Source organism: Cephus cinctus, unplaced genomic scaffold (genome assembly GCF_000341935.2).
Source record: "Cephus cinctus unplaced genomic scaffold, Ccin1 Ccin1_scaffold0318, whole genome shotgun sequence".
Lineage (NCBI taxonomy): Eukaryota > Metazoa > Arthropoda > Insecta > Hymenoptera > Cephidae > Cephus > Cephus cinctus.
Genome location: NW_014333019.1, coordinates 118,527 through 136,814, shown reverse-complemented (window position 1 = coordinate 136,814; position 18,288 = coordinate 118,527). Strand labels below are relative to the sequence as shown.

The 18,288-nt window shown below is 36.8% G+C and overlaps 3 protein-coding genes across 23 annotated transcripts in view; 2 read left to right on the top strand and 1 right to left on the bottom strand.

Moving 5' to 3' along the window:
• LOC107266503 overlaps positions 1-13,308 on the top strand; it is a 34,384-nt gene extending 21,076 nt beyond the window's left edge. For 11 of the 19 annotated variants that reach the window (XM_015737052.1, XM_015737055.1, XM_015737051.1 and 8 more), the window contains 12 exons: positions 2,464-2,648; positions 2,759-2,846; positions 3,439-3,581; positions 4,762-4,897; positions 4,982-6,448; positions 6,553-6,721; positions 6,914-7,026; positions 7,098-7,233; positions 7,313-7,390; positions 7,489-7,630; positions 10,171-11,397; positions 11,481-13,308. In XM_015737052.1, coding sequence (XP_015592538.1) covers positions 2,464-2,648; positions 2,759-2,846; positions 3,439-3,581; positions 4,762-4,897; positions 4,982-6,448; positions 6,553-6,721; positions 6,914-7,026; positions 7,098-7,233; positions 7,313-7,390; positions 7,489-7,630; positions 10,171-11,397; positions 11,481-11,801 — 4,205 coding nt within the window. In that variant the 3' untranslated portion in view covers positions 11,802-13,308. Of the gene's footprint in view, positions 1-58; positions 299-329; positions 640-2,463; positions 2,649-2,758; positions 2,847-3,438; positions 3,582-4,761; positions 4,898-4,981; positions 6,449-6,552; positions 6,722-6,913; positions 7,027-7,097; positions 7,234-7,312; positions 7,391-7,488; positions 7,631-10,170; positions 11,398-11,480 lie in introns of those variants that run through there. The other 8 variants (XM_025083730.1, XM_025083729.1, XM_025083726.1 and 5 more) reach the window with 6 other exon arrangements.
• LOC107266507 (queuosine salvage protein) lies at positions 13,277-18,284 on the bottom strand. Of its 3 annotated transcripts, none has more exons than XM_015737072.2 (6): positions 18,071-18,284; positions 17,449-17,664; positions 14,815-14,977; positions 14,626-14,739; positions 14,348-14,533; positions 13,277-14,226 (listed from the first exon to the last, which is right to left on the bottom strand). In XM_015737072.2, the coding sequence occupies exons 1-6, from the start codon at positions 18,164-18,166 to the stop codon at positions 13,988-13,990; spliced, it is 1,014 nt and encodes a 337-aa protein (XP_015592558.1). In that variant the 5' UTR covers positions 18,167-18,284; the 3' UTR covers positions 13,277-13,987. The 3 variants fall into 3 exon arrangements, with proteins under 3 accessions (XP_015592558.1, XP_024939522.1, XP_015592559.1); XM_025083754.1 differs by having other exon boundaries at positions 18,057-18,194; XM_015737073.2 differs by having other exon boundaries at positions 14,062-14,246.
• LOC107266506 (trichohyalin) lies at positions 14,986-17,355 on the top strand. The gene is made up of 7 exons (XM_015737071.2): positions 14,986-15,331; positions 15,399-15,884; positions 15,967-16,314; positions 16,387-16,523; positions 16,648-16,757; positions 16,858-16,938; positions 17,057-17,355. The coding sequence occupies exons 1-7, from the start codon at positions 15,276-15,278 to the stop codon at positions 17,336-17,338; spliced, it is 1,500 nt and encodes a 499-aa protein (XP_015592557.2). The 5' UTR covers positions 14,986-15,275; the 3' UTR covers positions 17,339-17,355.
• Positions 18,285-18,288: the final 4 nt, after the last annotated feature.

The window sequence follows — 18,288 nt, the reverse complement described above, 5'->3', positions numbered from 1 at the left end:
CTCTCTCTCTCTCTCTCTCTCTCTCTCTCTCTCTCACCTGTCATTCCGTCGTCTCCAGTCAGCAAGAAAGTCCTAAAGATGCAAGCACTAGGCTCAATAAAATCTTCGATAAAAGAGAACAAAAAAATTATCGCTGTAATTATCAATAAAAAATATTCGTCTAGCAAAGCAAGAAAGTTTTTGCGTGTCTTGCATGCACAACTGCCAAGTTAAAGATGCCCAGCAATAAGTACTTGAAGGAGGTAACGATGATTAATGATCATAATTCGTGAGAGGCATATGGATCATACTAGTTTTGGTATGAAATTATATATTTATAAAATTATCAGGGATATACTGTACGTATTATCAGCTTGAAAACACTGAGTTATTTTATCACGATAGCAGCAGTGGATGGGTGCGCGCGCAACATCAACCTGTACTGAAATGATTCAGTGATTAGAAACTATAACTGGAAACAGCGTTACAGTGCTCGTATGAGAAGTGATATTATCAAAGAGTTTGAGGATGATATGATTTTTTAATGAATTATGTGAATCCTGTGTTAAATGTTAGTGCAACTTATCGAAGAGATGTTGACTCTGATTGGTGGACTTGTCATTATCTACTTCCTCTACGTTTTCGTCACGAAGAAAAATGGTAATGATCGACTCGTGACATTTCTACACTTATCTTGTACGCGTATCTACACTATTGATCATATCGATTATACGATTCGGATAATGTAAATCAAAATGATATACGGACGACCGGTTTTGATTTCCCTAGTGACCTGCTTTGCCTTGACTTCTGCTTACCCGTCTGTACATACACACGTGTAATATTATACGTACGGTATGTCCTCACGTTCTGAAAGATTTGTCAAAGATTTTAATACCCGGCTCGAGTGGATTGGAAAGCCTCTTAAATTTTGAGATGTTTGAAAACAATTTTCAAAAATCCTATTCGAGTCTATTGCTATATTATGCTTACGGATGAAACTTGAATGAGAGAGGGCTATTTTATTAGGTTGACATTAAGAGAACCCACTCCCGTGTATGTATTGAGAAAGTTTTTTTTTTTTTCTATACTTAAAATACAATTTGCACTTTTGGGCTAACGTATTCTGGGTGAAAGGAAAGATCGGAATTTAAAATATTCAATAAAATCAAAATGCGAGACTCGTTTGTCAAATTTCACGTGTTAACTGATCGACATATCGATACTTTCTACTTGAAGATATTAAAGGACATTTTATTGCATGAATTTTGGACTTTCGAAAAATAAAAAAATTTTACGCACTTCGGAGTAATTCAGAATATAAGAAACAGGGGATTGTCTTGTTAAACTAAAAAAAAAAACCGCGGCAATTACGTTGATTGCGAAACAGCTAATTATCATCTAGCTGACGGACGGTGAGACAATTTTTCCGACTGTAATAACTCGTTTTGGAATTGCCAAATTATATACGTTTCTTATTTCATCCTCATGAACTCACCAAACAACTCCCTGTAAACAGTCAACTGTAATAACGAAAGTCTTGCAAAATGTACCTGCAACAGATACACAGCTACACGTAAATCTATGTGAATTTGCATACTGATGATTTTCAAGTAAAAAAAAACTCACCCGCGTACAGTCACCTCTTATCTATTTTCTTACAACATACACGCAATTGTAAATTCCAGGACACACAGGAATTCCAAGGATTATTAACGATTCAGGAAAGTCGTTGGATTACCTTCAGACATAAAGTTCTATTAAAAAGACGCAAACCTATCGTGCTAGACACGTTTGTACATCATTTTCAAAAGCCTCGTACCAAAGAATAAAACGATTTCCGTGTTTGAAATTAATTGACAGATTCACATCGATAATCGCTAGCGACGATAGTAGTGAATACCTGTCCGAACACAAGCACGGCCTTGACCTTCTACCTTTAACTGTGAGATCAGGCTTAGAAAGCTCAGAACCTCGGGTTATCGCACAACAGGTCCCCACCATCATTCACCCAGCATCCCGTGTACCTTATCGTTCTGTAAACCTGTATGGACGTCACCAATGCGTTAGCGTCATGAAAAGAGTTCAGGAGGTCGCGTCTACGTGGAATTTCACCGAGAGGTGAAAACCGCAAGGTCGCTTTCGCAAGGTTATTACGCATAGCAAATACATGCAATCGATCTTTTCCTTATATCAAAAGATAAATCAGTCCCATACAATCTTAATGCACAACGAAGATTCGAATAACCGCAGACAATTAATTGAACTCGAAGGTTAAATATTCTTCTCATATACGATAAGTGTCTCTGGCATTGCAGTTTACGATTAATTACCTATTATCTGTAATTATCATTAACTCGCTGATACAGGGAGATGCTGATCTTGTTTGCGTTATAAAATTGAAAAATATAATTAACCAAATGATATATCGACATATCAGGACTTACTTACGATTAAATTTATAATTTTATATTATATCATCAGACAAACCAGCCACGGACACACCGACGATGGCGCACACGGCTCTACGGGAATTGGTAGAGCGTGCTGTGGAGGAAGCCAGGAAGTTACCGGGATTAGGAGGATCCGAGACCGGAAGGTCTCAAGAAGGCCGTGATATATCTGATCAAAGTTACGAGGATCTTCTAGCTACTGCCATACTCAACAAGGTAAACAGCTCTTAGAAACACCATACGATAATCACGGCAACCGTGCAATGCGTAACGATACACGTAACCATCATAAATGCCCGATCTACAGCCGCCACGTACTTTTTTAGGTCATTGAGAAATATCAAAGGGAGCACATCGACGGTAACAGCAACGTCCTTCGTGAAAAATCATCACCAAGGCCGAAATTCATAACCAGTACGTAGTGCACGATGACTATAAATTAACGAAATTAATAAATAAGATATCTCGTATGATTGTATACGTTCGCTAAGGCTGTAATCTCGCATCCAAACCATTACCTTTGCAAGCACTGCCATTACGCTTGATCCAACTTATCTGCATTGCGAATTATAAAAAACAACCGTAGAGATAAGATAGAATTAGCCAACATCAATATTTACAGTTCCTACAAACTCGTTCGATCACAACCAGTCGATCTATCGTTGCAAATACCTCGTGACAAATGGATATCCTTAGAAAACGTATTACCCGAGAAGAACGTGAGTAAAGATCTTTCCAGAAGAGTTCTTATCGAGACAGGAACTTTAGTCAAAATGATATTAAAAAAGAACGCTTGCCAAACGAGTATAAGAGTACAAAAAGTACACTTTGCACAATGATCTTCCCCGAAGTCATTCTCACTTGGATACCCAAATCATGATCTTGCAGTTACGAGCACGCCTTAATAACACAATCAATAAACGTACAATCCGTATATCAATCAGAGAATCAACGATCAAATAACGAAAACATGACGAGTAAAGAAATGACTCTCGTGAACTTGCAGGTGAAATCGAGGTGGGGCTCGATGAGGGAGTCGAGGAAGGTAGCAGCAGCTTGGAACCACTGTCCCAAGACGAATATAGCAGCGATACCAGTGTACCACCATCCAGGCACATCAGGACCCGTCAAGAACCGCTGTCGTTAACGGTATTATTTCTCAAATAATACATAAAAAAAAAGCAATAGTTTTAAATCTAGATGATTATTTCCAAAATCAATGAAACATATCCCAAAAGTTATGGCTTAAGAAATTTTATGAAAAATCCCCCCCTAAAAAAATGAATGGCGCCAAATCCTCTCTCTCTCTCTCTCTCTCTCTCTCTCTCTCTCTTAAGCTTCTCGCGGATCACTGGCTCGCCGCACGTCAACCTCCCATATCGAAGTAGCTTTAAAAATAATTTTCCAGTACGATACGAATCCAAGTAGATACAGCGATGAACAGTCAGGTGAGACTCGCTACTGAATAATTCATAAAGCTCAGACAAGAACCTATACGGAGCGATATTCGCGGAATAGTATCACGTGTGCCAAGATTTAACCACGTATAAGGATACCAGTTTGGATGCACATAACATCTCCTACACATACGCTCGTCGGCCCTGACCTTCTCAGCTAGCGATGGCATCCTGGAACACATGCCACGAATTCTTATCGATTCCCAAGACCCTCGGAGTGCTTCGATGAGCCGATCTCAAAGTTTAACGAAGGTCGTGAAATGGATGTCTAGGAGTTGCAGGAAAAAGTGGAGATCCTTGAATAGTTTTACGTCAACGATCCAATATGTTGCCGTAATCATAAAACTATACGTCAGTCAGTCAGTCTTTCTGACCATCCGACTGACAATCCGACCCGCCATTTACCTGTCCGTTCATCCCTGTCTACGAAGATCGTTTCTGTGTATTCCTACAGCGCTAATTTCGTTACACGCATGCGCCTATATACGCGGAGCTACGCAATTACGACCTGACATGTAGAGGCACATGTGACGTTCAATATTATCGTGCCGCCACGTAAGCAGCCGCTTCTGCTAAATTACATAAAGAACTGTACTAGCCTTACGTAGATATTAGTTTATACGATTCGGTGTACAATGGGAGTCTCTTTGTGAAGTCTGTTGAATGGTAGAGACCGTGGGCTATTGTTGTATAATCAGCAAGAAGCCTTCGACTTATGACTGTACAGCGTGCTGTAGAAAGTTGAAGAAAAAAAAAGTCGTTTGGAGAATACTTTAAAGAACTGTAAAGATTTCGAGATATAATATCGCTTTTTTGTAGACTCAGTAATTTAGTATGTAGAGTTTATGCCATTGTTGTGATATTGATTTCAGATCGAAGAACATATCGAAGAGGTTACTACGACCTATACGTCGGACGAAGATCGCGAGGAAAATGAGACCAACGAATTGGATTTCAAAAATGCACGTAGGGTACCATTCCCAGAATTTGGAATGGATATTATTGATCGTATGTATCACAATTTTATGTACCAGTGTCAATGCTCGTTTCTTAATTCGATGGTCGTATAATCGAGAGTTGATTGTGTTGCAGCATCGCAGGAATCATCGGAGGATAGTCAAGAAGAATCGGATCTGCCTTCGCACGTGGATCACGTGATACCAGTAGAGTCCTGGGAAGAAAATTGGCTTTTCCAAAAAAAGAAAATGCAAGCGCAATCCGAACCCGTGGCTATGCTAGTACCTAATCCTAGCGCTGATTTTCGGGCGCTGATTGGCGATAAGGATGCGGAAGACACTTCTGACCTCTCGGAATGTTCTGCTCAATCCGATGAAGAGATCGAAGAGGAATTGATGCAGGCTATCAATAATGTTGTACCGAAATCACTAAATGATTCGGAAGTAAGACAGACATTTATCGAAGATCAGACACTAACGGGTGGAACTCTTCGGGATACAGATAAGCGAGAGAGTATTGTTGAAGAATTTTTAGAAAAGGAACAAATTATTGTAAAACCAAGTAGCAGCCCTGTGCAGATTTCAAAAGTCACGGAAGTACTCAGTCAAAATGTAAAGAAACATGTGAATGTCGAGAATGATCTTGAGAAAGTAGTGTATGACGTGCATGACGCACAGGAAGGTGTGGAAGATACTGGAAAAGTTGAAGTATCCGTGGAAGTGCATAACGTGCACATCGACTCTGGCAATGCGGAGAGAAAATTAAGAAAAGAAGAAATTGACGATGTGAAAAATAAAGAAACTGACAAATCCAATAAAATAATTGAAGAATCTTCGAAAAGGATGGACATTCTAAGAGACCTCAGTAAGCCCGATGATCATATTCATTCTAATGATAAAGACAGGCCTACGAATATAGAACCAATAATTGAAAATTCAAAGCACCAGCTAGAGACAATGCAGAAAGAAGAAAACGATGATACTCAGAAAATTAGTGAATACACGATAAAAGCAACGAATGATTCAAGTGTAAATGGACAAGAAGAAACCTTGAACTTAAAACTGGAAAAAGAAAGAGCGTCGACTAATCTTTTTGTGGAGACTAAAGATGCAAATTCGCAAAATACTTCGAACAGCGTCAAGATTAAGGACAGTCAATTGATCCATGAAGCAAAGTTCGAATTGTCAGTTAACCATGAAAATAGAACCGAAACGTCCACGAGCGTCACTAGGGAGTACAACTTGATTGATCGACAACTGATATCTCTAATAGATGAAAATCCGATATCAGAAACTCCAAAGACACCAACATCGTCACCTGCGAGAAATTCCATACCAGGAAGCGATACAGAACATTTTATAAAACACGATCTTCGTTCTCTAGATAAGAAATTGGAATCAATCGAAACAAGCATGGATAGACAATTGGATTCGTTTGAAGTTGTCTCGAGCAACGAAAACGATGATCTAATTTCGCTGGAGAGCGCTACCAATACATTTGTAAAGATCAATAGCGAAGCTGAGGATCAATCGAAAATAGAAAAAGGAAACGATCGATATCAATCACAGAGTATCAACGTAAATCACAATATCGATAATCAAGGTACGGCAATAGTAATATCGTTTTTGAAAATAATTAAGATATCCACGAGTGTCCATAGTTATTTCACCAAAGACACCATTAATGTATGCGTTTCTCTATCGAAGGTGAAGACGGAGCTCAGCAAGAGAGTGAATATACAGAACATTACGATATTGCGACTCAGAGGCACTTCGACACTTCAACGAAGAATGATGTTCCACAAAGAAACAATGATGTTGATGAAATCCCACCTCCGATACCAAAAAGTCCACCGCCTCCTGCTGAAACGCTCAGGTATTGTGACTCGATTTTTTCAATCGATCTATTCCTCAATTATTTTCTTGACAGCCACTCCCAACCTCGGGTCTTGCACCTATAAAAGACGTTTCTTTTTATATATATCTTTAGAATAGTATACAAAGAACTCGAATGAATTTTTATCGATGAAGCCGTTCTGAATAATTTATTCAACATTCCACTGTGCAGGCAGTGCCGTGAGGCTCTGGCAGTGGCCAGTGCCAATATCACACTGGTTCCTTCATCACCCGGAAGAAAGAGAGTGGAGGCAGATATCCAATTGGCAACTCCACCGCGTCCAGGTATAGCAATGATTAGCTTCAATCCAAAATGTTTTCACTTCAATTCCTAACGATACCTCATGATTGCACAGGCACTATAGCAGAGCGCGAGCACAAAAAATGGGAAAACGCAGCGCCCATTGAAAACAATCCATACAGCGAAGAAAATATCCAAAAGCGTCTGTGGGAGCGACAATACTCCAGAAGATCCTCATCAGACGTGCTAGGGTACCTATAAATAATATAAATAACATTAGAAACGAATATATCATACAAAAATCACATCAAAATATTTGTTTATGTTTAGAAACACTAATGAATTACCAAAGGGTCCAGGTGAACCGTTACAAGTAATTTTAGGTGCTACTCAACCAGATTACAAACGGTAAGTCTACGAATAGTTAAAAACGTCTATTCGAGTTTCCCGCAATACTCATTGTCTCTAACTATGAATTATAATCGTTTTTTCCTTCTCTCCCTTAGATTTGGAAGAGATTACTATATCAACGACGCGAAGGTGTCGAGTGATGAGAGACCGAGAAGATCAGCAATGTCAAGTTCGGGTAGACCGAACAGCTCCTTATCTCAGCACTCAAGCATGACCGGAAGTGAACTCGAACATCAGGTGAGTTACGGACTTGACAGATTCGAGGAGGCCTCCCTTCGGGGCAGTCTTCATAGACGGAGCTTTCGCGGTCCAAATGCCAGCCCGCACTTTGTAATCAACCCTCTGCTCCACTTGGAATCCGCTCAAGATAGTGAGAAACTGTCTATTCCTAGGAAAAGTGATGAAAGTACCTTAGACGCGATAAGGGATGAGCCGGTGGGCATTAGCAGTCCGATGAACATGTATTCCTACGATGGCGATAACGAGGATGACGACAGAACGGAAAAAGATAATAATCTTAGCTACGACGAGCTTAATACTTCTCACACTCTGCCGGCAGGCGTTCTTGACAATAATTCGGATGCAATAACAGAGAGCGTGGATTATCGATTAAAAGTGATTAATGACGGAAATGAAATAATTGACCTTGAATCTGCGAATCTTAATAGAGTGTTTAAAGTTGAAGACTCTGACGAAAGATTTGCTATTAATCCGTTATACAATAGTGATGATAATTTATTAAGGCCTCTGCCAACTAACATGGCGGATCGTGATTCGGGAATGTACTCAATCGGTTCCAATGATACGGAATTCACTAAGGTTCTGGCTGAGAGGAGTGATCCAAATTCTAAGAGACTGTCATCTTTGGAGATTTTTCCTGAAACGACAGCGGCTAATACGGTTTCTATTAATGGAATGAAATATTCGGATTTCGGTAATTACAAGTTTCATACGTTTGGCGGAATAAAACGCAGGAGGATCAACTGGACCGATATTGAGGACGAACTGGATGAGGACGAGCATGAGCATGAGGGAGTATACGAGTATCCCGAGGAGAATCCTGAATTCGCCGACCTCAGGTTTCAGACATTCGGCGGAATCAAGAGAAGCAACGATGTCGACGGGAAGCGAATCACGGCTTATCGCAGAATTAAAATGCGACCCGCCTTGACATTTATCGAAGCAAAAAATGGATATATTGAAAATCGACAAAGATCAATGAGAAACACTCGGGATTTTTTAAATGGGAATTTTGAGATCCGCGATCGTCAGAAAAGATACAAGTTTGATACGGCAAGAAAGAAGAAATCCATACAGGAAGGGGGATTACGTAAGATAATTGCCGAACAAGAATATCCTGGCGATGAAACAATAATGATGAACTTCCTTCGTGATGCTGTAATAAGATCCAAATCGCGCATGTCCACCGATAGCGACTCCGTTTACTCCCTGGATTCAGCAAAAAGGAGAATGCTTGGTTTTCGCGACGATCTTCGATCAAAGACAAAGAAAGGTTGTCCCAGCGAAGACGGTAGCCTAAGACTAGAACCTCCGGTAATACCAGAAGTCGTCGACAGAAGTTACGAAACTCTGTCTGGTTTGCGCAAAACAAGCTCCACGAAGGATGACAGAAGTCTCACATCAAACACTAATAAAATGCATATAATTAAAGAAACGTCGATGTGGTGAAGTTGAAAACATATCAATTCTAACCAAAAGTTCAAAACTTATCCTTTCTAACCAATCGGAATAAAGGTATACGCGTATGCGTATATAATGAACTTCGAGACGATAATAAACTGATTATATAAATAATGATTGAAGAAATTTAAATTATTTGGCCACTTTCGACAGTCTATTTGCAAGTCAGGAATTTATCTATACAGACAAACAAGCCTCTGTCACATTTACTTATTACATATTGATTTTCAGTCATGAGTACCAAACGAATATAATATGTTTATCAATTGTCGAGTTAAATGTGTAACACGTAAAATAGCAGCATTGCATGATTATACAATTTTTAACTGTGCATTCATCCTTTTAAACTTCTTTCTATACAACATACGACGTATGACATGTTACTGACTTTCCTTTTGATATATCACATACCTATATGTATATATACCTGATCACCGTGTCATCCATTGCGATTAGCAAGACTTTTTGTGAACTTGTACATAATACGATCTGTCGGCTCCTTATTTATAGCGAATAAACACTATTGTACTGTTTCTGTTAAAAGTTTGAGTGATTTTTACCCTATGCGCACTACACATGCATGAGACTCTTGTACGTACAATATCAATTGGTAAGTACTACTAGCCAAAACATACATATATATTCGTTGTACTCATGTCGACTAATCCAAAGAAAGGTAAAAAGTACTAACGGGTTGTGTCACCTTGACTACAGACATGTCAGAAGAGCATTGAAAATCTTTAATTCATATATATTTAGTGTGTCCTAACCCGTGAAAGGATTGTTTGGGAAACAAAAAAATTTAATAAAAAATAATCACACATGCTCTTCTTACACATTTATGTCATGTGCTAACACCTATACTGCATTCAGTCACTACTAACCTTGCAAACAACTTTCAACTGACTTTGAGCCTCATCTAATATATGTAACCAGGATGTGCCAGTGATAATGATAAAATTGCATTGTGCAAAATGACTTTAGCTTATTAATGTCATCGAACCTAAATTGAAATGCAGTATCATCAAAGAACACTAGTGACCGTACAATAATAATGAATTTTCCATCTGTTCTAGGATCAGACTCAGTACACGGAGTTGGGATCCACATCAAGTGGTACAAATGAGGTCAAGTCCAAGGTATCCACATGGCAGCAAAATAACATGGAGATCAGCCAGCCGGAAGGATCCTCTGGAATTCAGAGGGTAGAGGCTGTCATCCAAATAGGAAGCCCATCGTCGCTGACATCAGAATCGCAGAGCGAGGAAGTTCAGTACTACAGGAGTAACGTGACAACCAGCCAAAGGACGCGTGAGCATCAGGTCAACGAGATCCTGGAAAATGAAAGAAAAAATAGTAAAAATGAATTAAACGCTAAGTTGAATAATCAGGACGGATACGACGGAGCGAGTATAACCGAGAGTAAGAAATTATATTCGAACGAGGGTCACAAAAAGATCCAGCGCATCGACCTCAAGGCTTATGGATTTGAGAATGAAATTAGCTCGAGGAGCAACGAGGTCAAGAACACCTCTCAAAAGCGCGTAGTGAACAAATTAGACCTTAAGTCTTTCGGCTATGACACAGGAGTGCACACGACACGATATACTAGTCAAGCCGATAGTAATAAAGTGAATAACAATTCGAACACAAAACCAATGATCGTCAAGATGAAAACAAAATCGAATTTGACAAAGCTTAAGGAATTAGAAACGTCTACTAGTACCAGTGACTATACAGAGTATTGGGCTTCCGGTGATCGTAGCATGGTAAAGAGTACAGAGACGTTGAATGAAAATGAACTGAAACTCGAAGACCGCAATAAATTCGGTACGATGATCTCAGTAAAATCAATGCCCAACGTGGCAAAGAGTGAACACTATGCAAAGGATTCGGAGAGGGTTCGAAGCTACGAAGGTGAGGAAGACATCATCATAAAGACGTTCATCAAGAAGAGGTCGACGGAGGAAAAGCTTAGAAAAGAAATGATCAAGGCATCCTCTAAAAGTCATGGTCTATGGAAATCAGAGACGATACTTGCCGCTGACAATTCCGAATTATCAGACGTCTACTCTGAAGACGAAGTAGATGGTTCAATTACTAAAACGAAATCTACCGAAGTCTTCTCATCGGGAGATCATCATCAAAAGTCATCGGAAGTCTCGTCAACCAAGAGTGAATTCTCGGAAGAGGCTACGAGTTCTATCAACGCTGATGATGAGGATCTGCCAATGCCTTCAGTGAGAAGACTTGCTCAGGCATTCAGTAAAACGACAGAAACAAAACCAGTACCGGCTGCCAGGGTAAGTTTTTATGGGAATTATTAGTTTTCAATTTACTTATAAGATGCAGTACACGGGCTCTTCTTTCATCCCTTTCCATACAGATGTCTAAGTCCACCAGTAACATTGCCAAGGAGAGGTCGACCACCCCTGAGATACTCATAGTGGAAACACCCAGGCAAATGCATAGTCTAACTGCCAGATCCTTATCTAAGGAGTTCAGAGAAGGATTACGTCAAATTCCTATTAAAATGACGCAATCGCCCACCAATCACACTGTTGATGATCAGTCGAAAAAAGTTGAGAATCAACCGGAGATAGTATTGTCTGAAGCAGATAATCCAGTGGATGATACTGCGTTGATTGAACCTGGAAAGTTGAAGAATAACATCAAATTTTGGGAACAACTACAGAGGCGAAGTTAAAAATTCGTCAAAGCAATTGCGCCAAAAATTGACACGAAAGGAATGAAACTTCGTGCAATTTTGGATCATTTAAATAACTGAGCAGAACACTAATGTGTTGTCATTAGTCAACAATTGTTGTGATAAATCCAAAGGTGCACGAGAAATTTGTGTTTTTACTTGCAATTGTTTTGGATCGAGATTTTAATCATATAAATAAATACAAATCTGTGTCTGTTGTGACGTTAATGTTATCGGTGCCGATTGGACTCGTTTATGGTTGTTCTTTGATATTGCAACAGAAACACAACATTTTGTATAGTCCTGTACAATAAAACTATTTTGACATAGTCTTTGCCAGAAAATGACTCTTCTTTGTATCGCAGTAATATTCGCGCAAACAATTTAGATTTTCCATTCCTCAAATCAATCGCAACAACGAAGCATCTAATAAATTAAATTCCACAATGGAAAAGTGTTATTACAGAAACGTGGATAAATGATGCGATCATTCATATTTTTTTATATCCAATTTATGTAATATTATTCAGGATGATTATGCGATTTATGCATGGCATGTGATTACTTTATAAAACTTCAATGACGATCCTTTACTAGATTATATTTTGGCTTATGAACTTACGGTTTCAGTCATTTGTACGACATTACAAAAATTGCCAGAATGCTTTATCCACATGGGTTTCAATTCTTGCACAATGTAAGATTTTGTTAACACTAAACATATGCAATGGCACAGATACGTATCCAGATAATAAATAAAAATTCTTCGATTATTCCAGGAATTTTTTAAGACGTACAAAATTGATAATATTACATTTGTGCCAAAGGACACTGAAGTGTCATTATCCAAAGATTGGTATCCTAAGTAACTTTTCTTAAGCTACATATAATGTAGGACACGTAGCACGTTTAAGAAAATTATACACGTAAATTTTATAACTTCATCATTAACAGATCAATAAGTATAACATGAATTTTGGAAGTTGAATACCAAATTCACAATTTCCGTAAAAAAAAGGAACATAAAATTTTACTTACGTGTAATTCAGTCACATATACGGAAATTAAAAACACTGATTCCAGTGTCGTTGGTTTTTGTTCAATATACTTGGAGATTACATATTTTACCGATTAATGTAAAATAATAATTCATGGCTGAAAAGTGTACTCATTCTTCCATTACTCGAGATTACAATTATCATGGGGTTAGAAATTTAAGTGGATAAAACTACAAATACAAATTGTTCTAATGCTTGAAATTGAAGACACGGAATTCACAAAAATATTTGCCAATTTCGAACTGGCAATGTTGGATATGTATAAAGTTTTCAGCCATGATGTATCGTTGTAGATATTAATAATATTTTCTATAGATAAGTATTACTGGATGAAAACTATTTAACAGCATATCCAAGAAATAAAGATTCTTGTAATCTTAGTATATAGACGTACATATGTAATTGCATATGAAATTGTATATTTTAGAATAATAAAATATCTAAGAATATATATGCCTGACGTTTATTGCTCAGGGTAATAACTATTCGCTGGAAACCTTAAGAAGAAAGTCACGTGAATAAATTCATCTATACTTTTAACTATGAAAGAAACAAGATATTAACATGGTCCCACGTTACTGCCAAAAATAAAATTACCCGAGTATTATACATGGCAATAATATCTAATTTGAGTATATCAAATAAGAAGTCCAATGTTCACATAACCGTAAAACGAAGGTAACTTACAATCACAGCAGTCCACAGGTCTTTCTCATTTTGAGTTTTTACAAAAAATTAAAAATACTAGTATATTGACCCTCGTATACAGGACTGAAAGTTTAGATCTAAGCTTTGATCAAAGATAAATGTTTCAATCACCATTTTGTGATATTATAACAAGAGTGGAATTACGTCTAAATATTTGTTGAAAACTTCCAAAAATTCTACCCAAATTATTATCTCCCTCAGTTTATAAAAAATATAAGCTAGTATATTTTTTGAAATGTATACTTCTGAGTTGCATATAAATAGATCAATCCTTCTCTGTTTCTAATCTTTTTCACATTGCAAAATGATGAATCACAAAGAAAAAGCCTAGATTCTAGTCCTCTATACATTCTAATACATTATGCAAATTATTAATATTCTTGTACAAGCTAAAATATTGCAAATTCCATATGCCACTAATCAATAATAAATACACCTAACTCTATGAAAGGGTATACTTTCCAATTCCTGAGCATGTCGCCTTCGATAGTCCCATAAGAAATTATCGATCAAAATAGCATTGCAATCTGATTCCTTAAGATTTAAACTAGGATAACGCTTAATTAAAGACCTTACTTCGTCGCAAACACGTTCAACGACTTCTATCGAACAACCACGGATTTCTACCTCCTCTATAGATTCCTGTTTAAGTTCAGTACCTGTAAAAACACATAACGCCCTACGATAAAATAGACACAAATGCATCCGACGACCAGCAGGAAAATTAAATTCATACTCGTTGCCTTACTGAAACCTAGACATATAAATTTAGTAACTCACCAGTCTGAAGCATGCTGAGTAGTGGATTGCTGTATCGCATTGCGCCAAAGTGTACCAATACTTGAGGAATTCTGTAGTCTGCAAACATTGTGATCACTTCAATGTCATGAAAGGCTCCAAGATCTTTCTCTTGAAAACAGGCCCAAATATCACCAATAAGAATTTGTGCCCTTTTGTACAAAGCCACTGTAATTAAAAATTGAAACAATACAGTAGGTATAATAAATGTAAAGTAATAAATAAATTGTAGGGATATAAGAAAAACAATAATTATTAACCTTTATGGCCATGAAAATCAGCTTCATCTCTAAAACACTGAAATTCAGTTACAATCAATTTTAATAACTCAACTGCGGAACCTCTGCACGCTTTGATGCATTCGGTAAAAGAACCTGTTGAAGAACATAAATTATAACACAGTTGTTTATCCTTGACTCATCATCTAAAATAATCGTTTATAATATTACCATTATATTTTTCTAACAAAATTGTTCCAACTTCGTGCAAACATTTTAGTCTTTCATCGACCAGTGGTGCTTTTCCACTATCTTCATCGCCATCGAAAATCGCTTCGAGATCAGCTTTTGATATTTTCGCATAATAATTTGGATCTAGTATTGGCTTGCCTGCCTGCAAATAATAAATTGGACATATGAAGGATTATAAACTAAACTACGGTTTCGTATCCTCTGAAAATGTTTAGTTATAAAACAAAAAAATGCTAATTACGAAACAGTGTCTGTCTGTCTGTCATGTAGAAAAGTGAAATATCAAATTTTATTTCCAGTAACGGAATGTAAGACAAAAACATGTACTATTTCCGAGTTCTGCAACGAATACACAGTTTGCCCTAAATACTAATATAATTGGATTTGATCGAAAAATTCTAATATCAAACCCTATTCAGTTAGAAAAATAGAAAATCAAAATGCCTGGAAAAGACAAGTGTATTACGAAAGAAATAATCAGTTTAAAAAAACCATCGTACGTAAAATCATCTAACGATCTTATAATAGTAAAATAACCATTTTGAATGATTCATGTTTATTAGAGCACTAGATAAAGTAATCGACATAGTACCTAAGCCACAGGGTGCCATTCCAAATTTTGGTTTACCAAAATGGAAAGTGATGCCTTTAGAATCAAAAATCCCAATGATCCCTGGACCAAAAAATGCTTACTGTTTCACACGACGAAAGCTGGGTAAAAGATTATGGCTCCGAACACAAACTACCGATTTTGACTTAACAGATCCATACAACTATGAGATAAATTTTCCATACGACATTCTGCACGACGAGTATCTCAAATCGACTTTATCTCGCCCAAAAAACATCAAACATTTAATAAAATTAGGATTCATAACCGAAGATTTAGATGCAAAGTGTTCATTGAAAGATTATAATGTGTACAGAAGATATTTAAAAAAACTACACAATGACAGTATCAATAAAGAATTGAAATTAAAAGCTGAATTAAATGATGAAAGGAGAGCTTTACAATTAGCCGAGGAAAGAGTAAACAATTATATAGAAAGGTAGCTGTGAAACTCATTAGAGTACTTTTGGTTTATTGGATCCGGAAAATGAAGTTTAATCATGTGTACTAAATCACTGTAGATTAAATGAACAGGAAAAAAAGAATGAAGTTCGCAATGAAGCACGCGAAAGGCTCAGATTAGAAGAACAATCAAGGATACGAAAACAAAAAGAAAATTTAGTTAAAGTTATGCAGCGATGTACCTTGATTGCAATAACTAAGAAGGAGGCAGCTCTTAGGCGGCTGGAAAAATCAAGGGCAAAATCTGAACACATACAGCAGAAACGGATGGCCGCTGCTGAAATTGAACGGCAAAGAATAATTAAAACGATAATTCAATGGAAACACAGTGAGCACGAGCGCAAAAAAGCCGTCAAGCAGCGGCTAATTGAAGAACGTGAGAGGAAACTTAAATCTGTGGAAGAAAAGTAATTACAAAGCAACAAAATATTATTATAACCATATAAGGTGAGTGTATAAAATTATAAATGTTAATATAGATGGGAAAGGAGGCAAGAACACCAACAAAAGCAAATGCACAGAGAACAGTTTTTAATGAATTGCCTCCAGGAAGAACGACGAATATTCATTGAGGAATATAATAAGAAAGTAGAGAGACACAGAAACAAGATCCAAAGTATGTAGTTAACCACGATCCGCTATACAGTAACAACAAATGGATATGCAACACTATTTTATAAACAATTAATTTAGGGAAACTATAACATATTTCTTTCATTTATGTAAATACATATTGTTAGGTTGTTTGAAAAAACAGAAACGATTTAGAAAATGCTATGCAGCGCGGACCATATCAGAGCATAAAAGACGAATCTGCTGCAGAATACCTAATCAAAAGAAGCAACGTCAGGTACTATATACTATTACGCAGTAATATTAATTAGGAGTACATTAGAAAATAAGCAGAGATATGAGAGTATGTCATGATATGCAAATATTTCAAACTACAGCATAATGAAGATAAGGGTTATAAAAATGCTCTTTGTCTTCCTAAATTACAATCTTCGCGCATTGATGATAGGATAGCAAAGGTAAGGCACTAATATCTTACTCAATGTATATGCATTTGTTGAAGAAACTCAAAACATTAAATATATCAAAGTAGAATAGTATCAATATTTTTGAAAAACTGTAAATAACAATGCATAGATAAGAGATAAAATTGAGAAAGAAAGAAAAGGAGAGGTGAAGCCGCAGAAAACAAAGTTGAAACAATACAAAACTATTACAACCAGTAAAAAAAAATTCTCAAAAAAAGAAAAAAATGTGTTAGAAAAGAAGGAAGCTCTGTCAGAACTTGAACAGGATCATAACATTCTATTAAATCTTACAAAGTTGGAAGAATTTGCATCGCAGCCATTACCATTACCCATGACTAAAGATAAATGCAAATGCAAAAAAATCTCAGAGATGAAAAATACAGTTAAATAAAATGGTGTTTTGTTGTACGACTTTCTAACATGTTAATATTAAAAGAAATGTTAAATATCATCTTCATGAAACTTAAAGATACTAATACACTGAAATAAAAAATTACTCACTTCAATGGCTCTCTTTATAGCAGCACATAGAGCAAAGTATCCAGTATAACCATTCACCTTCCATTTTGGATCATTTCCTGAATTCCAAAATGAAAAGTTCAATGTATCCAACACGAACACCCAATCTGCTGCTTTGTTATCGTCAGGTTTAGGATGAAGTTCATGTTGTGAATAATTAGCGGTACAAATGCTATGATTCTTGAGTCCCTCCAGCACCTATAATAGAAAAAGTTTCAATATTTTCAAAAGATTACATAAACCCAAAACAAAGAATTTTACAATAATTCTCTCCATTTGTAACATAAAAATTATGCAACCAGCTTTGTCTTATGCAATTATCCAGTACATACTTACAGTTTAATAATTATACTTAATAGAAAATATTTAACAGAAATCACCGGTTCTTGGTCTTTTAGTTGCAAGGTCACGAACAACAAACTGACAAAATTATTCACTTCCGACTCAATCAAATAAATTCAAAACACAGAAATAAAATATATTTCCATTCCATAAAAATTAACGAACTTTCCAAGTTTAATTTAAAATGCAACTACTAGCTCAATCTAATAGCAATTAAAGTACATAGTCAGAGAAAAACAACGACGCACCACTGGTAACTCACCTCGCATGCAAGTTTTTTAACACCCTCTTCCTCGATAAATACGTTCTTTGCAAGTCTGGCAATTAACTTTGCAGATTCTCTGGGCATTAAAGCCATGATTATTAGATGAAATTACAAATGCAAGTAAGAACTGCGAGAGAATAAGATATCCTAAGATGCTCAATCAAACGGACAACCACCAACACAATTGTCTAATCGAATCTTCCGATCACGTGGCG

Excerpts from the sequence above, each read along its gene's own strand:
- LOC107266507 (XM_015737072.2), bottom strand. The coding sequence starts at position 18,166 with ATGGCTTTAATGCCCAGAGAATCTGCAAAGTTAATTGCCAGACTTGCA. Across the intron at positions 17,665-18,070 it reads TTAAAAAACTTGCATGCGAG|GTGCTGGAGGGACTCAAGAA; the intron begins GTGAGTTACCAG and ends TTTCTATTATAG. Across the intron at positions 14,740-14,814 it reads TTTGTTAGAAAAATATAATG|GTTCTTTTACCGAATGCATC; the intron begins GTAATATTATAA and ends GTTCTTCAACAG.
- LOC107266506 (XM_015737071.2), top strand. The coding sequence starts at position 15,276 with ATGCCTGGAAAAGACAAGTGTATTACGAAAGAAATAATCAGTTTAAAA. Across the intron at positions 15,332-15,398 it reads ATCAGTTTAAAAAAACCATC|AGCACTAGATAAAGTAATCG; the intron begins GTACGTAAAATC and ends CATGTTTATTAG. Across the intron at positions 15,885-15,966 it reads GTAAACAATTATATAGAAAG|ATTAAATGAACAGGAAAAAA; the intron begins GTAGCTGTGAAA and ends AAATCACTGTAG.